The 10,164-nt window shown below is 40.4% G+C and overlaps 2 protein-coding genes across 2 annotated transcripts; both read right to left on the reverse strand.

Annotated features, from left to right (window-relative positions):
• Window positions 1–219: 219 nt before the first annotated feature.
• Window positions 220–6,342, reverse strand: laptm4a (lysosomal protein transmembrane 4 alpha). The gene is made up of 7 exons (XM_028397408.1): window positions 6,110–6,342; window positions 4,506–4,626; window positions 3,292–3,368; window positions 2,013–2,135; window positions 1,774–1,869; window positions 1,566–1,664; window positions 220–1,057 (listed from the first exon to the last, which is right to left on the reverse strand). Exons 1-7 carry the CDS (start codon window positions 6,272–6,274, stop codon window positions 983–985), a joined length of 756 nt encoding a protein of 251 aa, XP_028253209.1. The 5' UTR covers window positions 6,275–6,342; the 3' UTR covers window positions 220–982.
• Window positions 6,343–7,783: 1,441 nt separating this feature from the next.
• LOC114428739 (syndecan-3-like) lies at window positions 7,784–9,523 on the reverse strand. The gene is made up of 5 exons (XM_028397410.1): window positions 9,369–9,523; window positions 8,666–8,750; window positions 8,512–8,591; window positions 8,298–8,406; window positions 7,784–8,210 (listed from the first exon to the last, which is right to left on the reverse strand). The coding sequence occupies exons 1-5, from the start codon at window positions 9,432–9,434 to the stop codon at window positions 8,050–8,052; spliced, it is 501 nt and encodes a 166-aa protein (XP_028253211.1). The 5' UTR covers window positions 9,435–9,523; the 3' UTR covers window positions 7,784–8,049.
• Between the last annotated feature and the right edge of the window lie 641 nt (window positions 9,524–10,164).

The following is a 10,164-nucleotide window of genomic DNA, read 5'->3' on the forward strand; positions in this document are numbered from 1 at the left end:
AAATATGAAATATAGGGTTTATTTATACTGTATTTTTTTTCTTTTGATACAATTACAGTTACCAGCTTGTTATCAGATTTAAAATGTTAAATGATTATTTGTATTCTTGGAGGACTAAAGTCATCATAAAAAGACAAAAAAGTGTTGTTTTAAAACTGGCTACATGAGGCTGGGACAAAAAGCATGTCAATCCTGAGTTAAAAGACTGAACACCACATGTAAATGTTCTGAAACCTTTATTGAAGCCAAACGTATTTTCCACTATAGGATAAAATCATATCACCAGTAAATAGGAGGACGAAGGTATTGATAAGCATGCAACAACTAATGTTCACAAAACCAGCCATTTGCAGAGAACAGCTGAGAAAGCAACAGAGGATGTCTCTCCCCTTCTTCAGTCTCAGCTGGAAAATAACTCACTAGCCTTGCTAACACATCAGGGAAGCAGAAAGCGCCGTCAACGTCTGGGGTCTGCAGTGAACCGAACCACGGCAAAGCTAAATAAATAAAACTGACAAAAGTGCTACAGACTCCATCCAAGGACTGAGGTGGAATAGTCTAGGAGGTCTTAATATTTAGGGGAACACAGTTCAACAATAAAAGCTATAATAAGTGGATTGTCCTTTTTTTTTTTTTACACTTCATATATCAATCTATTTATAGGATGGTGCTGGGTTGATGAGAGCATTTCAAGCTATTTAATTTTCACATATATATCCCTTTTACTAAGACATAAAAAATGCCGTGGGGGGGGGGGGGGGTCACTTCATTCATTCATTCATTTTCCACACAGATTTCCCACCTTCCTCCTCTCACATCTCCAGGATGCTCTACGTATTTACACTCTGAGTTACAGCACGGAGGCCGAACTAAACATCTTCAGAGGCCTTACACATACTCAGGGTTGGGGTTAGTGAGGGGATGTAGGAATGCATATGATGGCTGTGTGTGCATGTGTGCAATTTGGCAACAGGGTTGGTGCTTAGGCAGGCATGTAAGGGGGGGGTGGCTCCTTTTCTGGCATCTTCATTGCCATCTCGTAAGTGGGCAGGATGTACTGGAGAAGAAAACAAGAGGAAAACATTAAAACCGGGTTACATATACTGTACAGTAACACTGAGCAGGCTCTGTAATAAACAACCATGTGTGATTGTTTGTTTTTTCTAAAGATGTTTGCAGACACATTTTACTACAATAAGTGTACACACTTAAAGTCACCTAATAAGCCATCATTTATGACAACGTTTTGTTTACAAAGAGAAGCAAGACTCAACAAGACAGACTGGCAGACTAAAACTGATGCACCGACTAATGTGGAAATATACATGGGAAGAATGAACCAACTCTCTGACATGCTATGGTGTTCCTGGCAGATGCTTTTTGTACCGATTATGCTCCAAATGTGGGGATGGTGTGCCGCCTGCTGGCCAGACTAAGGCATTACACTTCATATTTTACAGTGGCCTGCAGGCTGAAAATCTCCACCCATACTCTAAGCACTAAACCATGAAAAAAGCTTATACAAAGTCTGTGTGTCTTTTTAAGACTGTGAATTGGTTGCATACCTGCGGAGGGGTCTCAAAGGCAGGGTAGACAGCAATCTCTGGCATGTTCCTGTTGTTGATGTACTTGTAGCAGTTCCACACACAGTTGATCAAGTACGCCTGGAAGACAGAAACTCACATAATTTGCACTGAGTTTAAGCAGCAGCTTTGCGTTAGGCTGCAGAAATCGTGGGTCTGTCTCTTTGCTGTGAATTTATAACAGTTTCACCTTCAGGATGATAAGGAAGGCAAAGAACACCAGCACGAAGAGCAGCAGGCAGCTGGAGTTCAGAGACAGGAGGCTTTCCTTGTATGGGAAGTCCGGCTGAGGAAGAAAACAACGGACAAGGAATTTATGTAAGTCACACGACCGTCAGTCATTTAAGAGAAGAAAAATGAACCAACAAAAAAGACGACTTCAGACTGTGTTTCATGAAGACTGTGATAAATAAGATGAGAGGGACTGACCAGCTGGTCCAGGTAGTCCCTGATCCTCGGTAGGTAGGTGAGAGAGCTGATGGCCACCAGGCAGCTCAGAGCAAAGTCAAACAGCTGGTAGCAGAAAAACGGGATGAGCCAGCCGTCACGATGCTGAGGAAGTTTAAAACAGATGAAGCAAATTACTAATCTGAGCAGATTATTTTGGAAGGACCATTATGCTTATTTTAACCTCATCTCCACTTGTTACCAATATTCTTACAGGTAAGCAGCTTATGAATGACTACTAAACCTACAAGACAGTGTGCACTCACAGCCTAAAATAGAAAACAGTGTTCGTAATCCCAGTTTGTTTTCCTAAGTGTAATGTGACGACATATAGCAGTGTTCTTTCCAGAAAGCGGACTATAACCAGAGATCACTTTGTTTATAGAGTAGCTCCAAACAGACAAACTACACTGACTCTACAGGGAGCCTCACATTTTAAGAATATAATGTATAAGTATCAGCTACTGTAGGTTCTCCTACACACATTAGAAAAGGGAGGGGGTGTATATTTAGTTGCAATCTCCAACATCACCACTAGATGTCAGTTTATTCTTTTTTTAACCCTCTGGTTTCTTTTGTCACTTTTTAAGTTAAGACTACAGAAAGAAGATCAGCTGCCATTATAAAGCTTTATAATGCCTTTTATTACTGTAACAAGAACAGAGAGGATTTAATATCAGCAACAGGGTCCTTCCTTTGAGTTGTAAGAAACTCCTAAAAGCAGTCTACTTTGCCTTTGACACAAATCTGGTTCAATGCACTCCTACAGTAAAAAGCATGTGAAATTTCTTTGGTGTCACAGTTCAAACATGTATGGATTGGATATATACTGGGGACGGCTGCCACACTACACTACATCTGTCTGGGAGTGTGTGATTGCACAGCTAAAGTGTAGCTTTTGCACAGAGTGCCCAGCCTGCAAACATATATCATACTTTAACTGCGCAGTCATCCCAGCTAGCAGCTTAGTGCGGGTCCTTGTCAAAATACTATCAAACCTGTCAGTCCTGATGCCGTCAGGCAGGCCTGTGAGGTGAAGATTACAGGCAGTGAAAATAAAATCCCACTACATCAGGATTTCTTCACAACCAGCTAACATGTGCGCTAAAGGCAGGGTTTTTTTACACTTACCTCTGCTGACACCTGAAAGCCATGCTTCTTTAACACATGTATTTTAGGATTATATATTTGCATTAAAAAAACCATCACAGAACTTCAAATATGTTTTCGATAAACAATTCTAAAGGAAAAGCCTGCTTACAGTGATGGCTCCATACACCATCATGGCACTGATAGTGACCATCAACAGAGAGATGGCGAATCCAACGCAGGCATTTTCTGTATGAGGAAAAAAAAGGAAGAATAAACACAGTCATTTAAAACTGGAGTGTTTGAACTGTAAGTGAGAGCAGATGCCTGTGCTCTTTAAGGCAGCTAAAATTTGCATATAATGTTAAGTCTCCAGAGCTTTTGGTTTCCAGTTAACTCTCCTTAAGCATTAAGCCTCTCCCTTCCAGCTGCATAGTGTCAGTAAGTACACGATGAAACTCAACCTGAGAAAATGAAAAGGTCGCTCAGTGTCCCACCTCCATAACTCCTCTGCCTGTTGTACTAAAGATGCTCTTGAGGGACACGCACTGCAGCACCACAGTTATTCAACAAAATCCTTATCAAAACTGAATACATTACACATCTACCCAGAGGTTCTACTAAAGATGAATATTCAGCTTAATCCAAAGTAAATGGCAGATTGTTCTCAAATGTTCTCTCTATTTGTTACATAACTTTACATGGGCCAGGATTCTGGGACAGAATATGTGCAGGTCAATGAAGCTGCACTAACGGTCGGTAGTAATGACAATTGAACCAGTGTGAATGTTAACATTGTCTCAGCAGACTGTGGACAGCCTCCACTGGCCTGTATGCTGGCAGGAGCCGGCGTGGGAAGGTCAACCCACAGCAGTTATTTCCCCTCCTCTCCTGCTGAGTCACTGTTTTAGAAAAATGAAGAGGCCTTCACCAAGCCAACAAAACAACCACCAGCTAGACAGAAAAAGCCCTCTGACAGTCCCGCCAGCCCTGCCCCAGCACACACACAAACGGCACTGATGAACATCAATCCTTGAACAAACACAAAAGAAACAACTCCAGTGCCACCTTGTCACGAACTGCATTTTAAGACAGGATGTAAACAACTCCACAATGTTCAGATGTCCTCATAAGTTGTTTTGTTTGGAATTCAGCGGGGAGCTGCTCTCCCTGGGGGAAATGAATCACAGGATCAACCACGGAACAACAGCAGCTCATGGGTTAGTGGAAAGTCCAAAACATAGATAGACTTCTTAAGTCAATGAATATTGTTCACTGATGTTTTAGCGCTGAGCTCATTGTAATACAGGACACAGAGGAAATCAAAGGCCCAGCATTACTGAATATGTCCTCGGTTTTTCAGGATGAAAGGATGTTTATGCTTACCCGACATCCGGTCGGAGGCAAAGTAATGGTCAAAGAACTCAATTTCCAAGTCAGTAGTGGGTACATTTTCTGGGTGAGTCACAGCTACAGTCAGCAGGATTCCCATCAACAGGTTCACTACCTGAGTGGAGAAAACAGGAGCTTTAATTATTACATTGATGTTATTGCACATATGCAGGTTTTTTATATAAACAGAGTGGGTTGAGAAAGGTGACTCCTTCTTCCTAGAAGATAAGTCTGGGTTTTGTTTTTTGTTTTTTTTGCACCTACAATGTCACATCCAAGGCCATACCAGAAAACCTACACTCAAGAATCTGGGAGTTACCGACAGTATAAACAATATAACACAACATGGAAGGGTAGTTTCTGCCTTACAGTGGTTACTTTTTGTTTCCTTTTTTGAGTCAGCACTGAATAAAAAGTGTAATTGTTAAGTTTCTGAATAAAAACAGGAAATTTATGGCAGAGGAGATGCTTAATTTGCCAAATAATGTGTGCCAAAAATGTAACGCTGATCGCAACCTTTACCATTGCAGACATTTTCTTTAAAATAAACAGATTTATTTAATAGGCTCTAACAATGAAAAGGACAAAGTTTAGATGCTATGCTACACTAAACAAGAAAATTATTAGAGTGGACATAGAATGACCCAAAAATAAAAACTGTATGTTGGTGTTGGTGCATATTATTTAATATCCAAAAACATTCATGCGGCCTTCATTTAACAGGAGAATACTCTATAAATACCCAGCTGTTTACATTTAAGAAGAAAATGTGTGTGAAAGATGAAGGTAAAATGTTCAGATTAATTTCCCACTGTCCTGATAATTACGGTGACTTCGTGTCACAGTGCTGTATCACTGATTTCGTGGAAACAGAGGGACAGATAGCTCACGTGTTTCAGATTGTTAAATCTGGGGAAAAATCAGAGCAGGATTTAGAAACCGAATCCTGGAACATCTGCTCTGTGACGCGGGGAAACGAGAAGGGGATTAATCGTGCTGCAGGAACAGTGTGTGCAGAGGAATGGCTAACAGTTAGCTGACATTAGCTTTAAGGTGCAGTCTTTGATTTGCATTTTAATACTCCATCATCATTTAAGAGGTACTGTACAGCAGCAGGACTATACGGTCCACCGTCCTTTCTGCTTAAGCCTGACACGACATGACAACCTTCATGTTAGCAGTTAGCCAAATGCCGTCCCGCTTAAATATTAAACCTTAATTTCCGACCCAGCTAATACAGTTAGTGGATGTGAGTGCTGTTAAATTGCAGACACCTTCTGACTGTAATCTGTTTTAGAGCATCTTCGAAGTTGTGCGAGTAACATCAGATTGTACTGAATGCTAACGCTAGTTAGCAGGAAATGATAGCAGGCTCTGCTGAACCTAGCATAAACTCGAGATGTAATGGCTATGTATGCACTAAAGAGTGATGCTTAGCTAATGTTTAAATTCCTGACATCGATTATAAAACATTATCATCGCCGTCTGAATAGGCCTTTGTTTTGTAAGTTCGTACTGTAGCGAACTTCACGCTATTAATAATCGGCGCTAGGTGACGTTGGTTTGCTAACTTACATTTCGAGAACCATTTTACATACCATGTACCATGTCCCCAGGATGATGGTCCCCGTTCGGACATGGCAACATCCGCAACACCTAGTGGTGTACAGTCTGTCTCGACTGGGTTTAAAATGATGCATGTCCTCCACGAGTGTAGGAAGAAACATCGGAAAGCTGTTCGTGAGGGAGAAAAATCTCAGCATCAACAATCGCCGAACGAACACGGAGGAACGCCCCCACGATCTCTTCCCTGACGATCTGCGAAAACAAACGCTACGCGCTGACGGGGGGAAGAGGCGGGGCTACGCGTTTGACTGACAGGAGTTTGAACTAATAAAATGTCAGTGGTTAAATTACAATACAACCTAAACATATACAGTGTAATACACACACACAGATTAGAATGGTTACAAATCTCTTTATTGACCATTATCAAATAAAATAAATCTGCATATAGTACAAGGGCAATATCATATATTATGTTATAGCAGCTTGTATTGCCATTTTACATTTACTATACATCCCTGAATATGTTGATGAAGATTCTCAGTCATCCAGGTCATCATACGTAGAGAAGGTTGAAGCAAGGCGTCTGGACTTGTAGAGTTTTCTAGAAGACGTTTCACTGCTCATCCAAGCGGCTTCATCAGTTCTAACTGTTTGGTGGGGAAACATGGTTTATATGTGGTTACAGACCTATGTGGGTGGGTCTGGGTAAAACTTTAAAAAACTTAAAAACAATAGCACTAAATGTTTCCATACTTACCTGTGATGTTCTGGCTGACTGGGCCAGGTGTGTCTAACGACTGGCTAACGACTATGAAACTGTCGGAGGGGGACTGGTTGACAGCCCTTTGTTCTTACTGTGAGTATGTGCAAACTTCCTGGGAATGGATGGAATCACTGCATTGTATGTGGTAGAAAGATGATGTCTGAGGCCACCACCTCTGTTAAGGGAAGGTTTTTCCAGCTTAACATAGATGGCTCCTTTAACTCCTCTTTCATACCACCTTTCCTCCCTGTCTAAAATGTGAACATTGTTGTCCTCAAAGGAGTGTCCTTTGTCTTTGAGGTGGAGGTGAACAGCTGAGTCTTGTCCTGAGGAGGTGGCTCTCCTGTGCTGAGCCATTCTTCTGTGGAGTGGTTGTTTAGTGTTGTTTCCCCACCAAACAGTTAGAACTGATGAAGCTGCTTGGATGAGCAGCGAAACGTCTTCTAGAAAACTCTACAAGTCCAGACGCCTTGCTTCAACCTTCTCTACGTATCCCTGAATATGTTTCTTATAGGCTACTTCTTCTTGATTATTGTCTCAACTGAGATTTACACTTGAACTTTTTATTTTTTAAGTCCTAAGAAGGATTTTATGTTTTTTTTATTTAAGTGCTACAATGTGTAAAGAGTATGGAGCTGCCAGTTTAAAGCAATTATACATAAAACGTACATGCAATTAATTAATAAAATAATTAATAGTACTACACTTAACATGTACTTTCCCCCTAAAGTGAATAAAAGCACCAACATTTCTATCCGAGAAAATAAATCATGTTTTCATATATAAAAAAATAATGGATAATATTATTTTCTAAAAAAAACAAAAATGAATCAACATTTGAACAAGGCTACATATGCTGAAAGACCTTCACTGCACCGTCCTTTCATGAAACAGGAAACACTGACATTATATGCTAGAGGTTCCATTAAAACAAATGGAGGAGAATCTTATACATTTCTTTGATAAATCATTATACAAAAGCAATAAACTAGGATCATTACATACAGTACATACAATTTTTATGTTTTAACGTAAAGTTTTAAATGGTATCTCACACATTATGATGACAATTTAGTTGGAGAGTTCAGAATCAGTCAATTTTTCCAGTTTTTAACAGTTGATAGATCAATATTGTGAGATATTCTGAACCTAAACTATACTGGCCCACTATTATCAGCTTATAAAACCAACATTGATGCAACAGAGTTAAACAATAACATCTCTTGTGGGTTTGTGATAACCTTCATTTGCATCCTTCTTCCAGGCTAGAATGGGTCCTTCCTCATCATGATTCTGCATTTGGTAGATTAATACTGCCATCAGCATAGCTGCAAGTATCGCTCCTGTCACTCCCCCTGCAATAAGGGCTGTAAACACATAAATAAATGAGCTGAAAGACAAACAAAGACAAACGCACATGTTGGTCAAATTCACTGCACAATGCTGCAAAGTACCTGCGTGGATGTCGGGCCGCTCCCAGGGCCACTTGCTGCTTTCTATAAAAACAAATCCAGAGTCTCCTGCAGGCCAGAGTGTGCTGTCAAAGGTCAAACCTGAAGAACCCTGAAGCAACAGAAGGGACAGTTGCATAAGAACAATTCCCTGCTCCACCAGCCATTTAAACACGTTAGGAAACACTGAGATTTAATACAAGCAGTTGTGCCGTACATGTAAAGTATTATCGTTTCCTCCTCCTGCTGCAAGAAGTCTGACATCTTCGCTGTTAACTGTGTTGCTCTCAGTTTTATCTGCAGATAAAAGTGATATATTGTTGTGAGTAGATAAACATGGATCATAAACATTTTATAGCAGTCAGAATTACCTGGATCTGAGCCATCTCCTGAACCAGAACCTGAGCTGTCCAGATCGTACCCTGATCCCTCAAGGTCCTCCGGAGAGGCGGAAAGCTAATTCCATGCAGAAAAATGAAAATAAGGATGTTTAAATTTGCAGAAAACATTGCTGCATATTGTCCTGGTGTAAGACATATAATAACATCCAAGAGGCTTTCTTAAGAAGGCAATAAAGAAATCAATCATATCAAAGTCCCTCAGCCTGAAACTGCACCATGTGCCTGACAAACCCATTATGACTCATTGTTACAGAATAATGCTTCTTCTACTACTGCTGCTTTCTTTATTACATTTTTTTCCACCACCTGCAAAGTTGGAGTTGCAAAGTTACTGGACTTTTTTTTTTAAATGTGGAAGTGATACTAGTTATTTCTCTTTTCAGCACTTTAAAATTTTGTCTGAAGTTGAGGACTGAAAACACTCCTTGTGACACCTACACACACATTCCACAGTGTTAAAAATAGAACAGTGAGCAGATTCCACCACTGTGTACATTTATTTTATAATGACAACTGTTCCCAACATTAACAACACAAGATTCAAGCCCTATGCTTACAATAAGTTGCCATTTTAGATAACAAATACAGCATAACTAGCAGGTTAATAACAGGAAGTGAGAAGAGCACAAGACTGACGTAACGTCTCTGCAGTGTTGCAAACAGACAGACTTACCAAACTGTTGATCGGATGTATTAATCCAAATGTTATAAATAAAGAAGCTGTCACTGATAACCTCATGTTTCTGCTGAGCTGCTTTACACCTTTATTTTGTCCTCTTCCTCACTGAAGGACCAGCGGAGGTGAAACTGGAGCCTTGGTCTGCCAAAGCCCCGCCCACCAATAAAATCTGTACACACCCGCAGCTGATAACAGGTGACTGCCACACACTGTTTATGAAAGTGATCATAACATCTTATACATAAACTGCATGAGTGCTGACATCATTCACCAAAGCCTGGGGGTCCCAACATAGGGTTCTGGACCTCTGTGATGGGACGCAAAATAATGACTATTGTAGAAAATGAGGTATTAAAAAAAATTATGGTGAAACAGTGAAGTTTCACCATGTCAAGCCTTTAAAATGAGTCTAAAGTGTTGTAAACCATAGCCAAGAAGTGAGATATTTGACAGTAGCTAATATAACTGTAATTCATATTTTTAAAGCCTGCTCACTTTGAGTTTATAAGTAGTTTTGGTTGGCTTTAAAGTGAAATTGTTAGTTCACTCTAGATAAGCAGGGATACAAAAAACAAACCACCAAGCAGAGACCAAAGCGATTCACGTAATCTATATATGTACACACAGTCTTATACAAAAGTTTGGGCACCCCTTAGGAAAATCACTGCCTGCCTGATGTTTTGCTCACTTTTGCATTTTGTCAGTGTTCTCACCCCTAGAGGTAGCATGAGGCGGTGTCTACAACCCACACAAGCTGCTCAGGTAGTGCAGCTCATCCAGGATGGAACAT

The sequence above is a fragment of the Parambassis ranga genome, chromosome 24, assembly GCF_900634625.1.
Source record: "Parambassis ranga chromosome 24, fParRan2.1, whole genome shotgun sequence".
In the NCBI taxonomy this organism is placed as follows: domain Eukaryota; kingdom Metazoa; phylum Chordata; class Actinopteri; family Ambassidae; genus Parambassis; species Parambassis ranga.

Excerpts from the sequence above, each read along its gene's own strand:
- LOC114428739 (XM_028397410.1), bottom strand. The coding sequence starts at position 9,434 with ATGAGGTTATCAGTGACAGCTTCTTTATTTATAACATTTGGATTAATA. Across the intron at positions 8,592-8,665 it reads AGGAGATGGCTCAGATCCAG|ATAAAACTGAGAGCAACACA; the intron begins GTAATTCTGACT and ends TTTTATCTGCAG. Across the intron at positions 8,211-8,297 it reads GCGGCCCGACATCCACGCAG|CCCTTATTGCAGGGGGAGTG; the intron begins GTACTTTGCAGC and ends ATGTGTTTACAG.
- laptm4a (XM_028397408.1), bottom strand. The coding sequence starts at position 6,274 with ATGCTGAGATTTTTCTCCCTCACGAACAGCTTTCCGATGTTTCTTCCT. Across the intron at positions 3,369-4,505 it reads TGCCTCCGACCGGATGTCGG|AAAATGCCTGCGTTGGATTC; the intron begins GTAAGCATAAAC and ends TTCCTCATACAG. Across the intron at positions 1,870-2,012 it reads GGGACTACCTGGACCAGCTG|CCGGACTTCCCATACAAGGA; the intron begins GTCAGTCCCTCT and ends TTTCTTCCTCAG.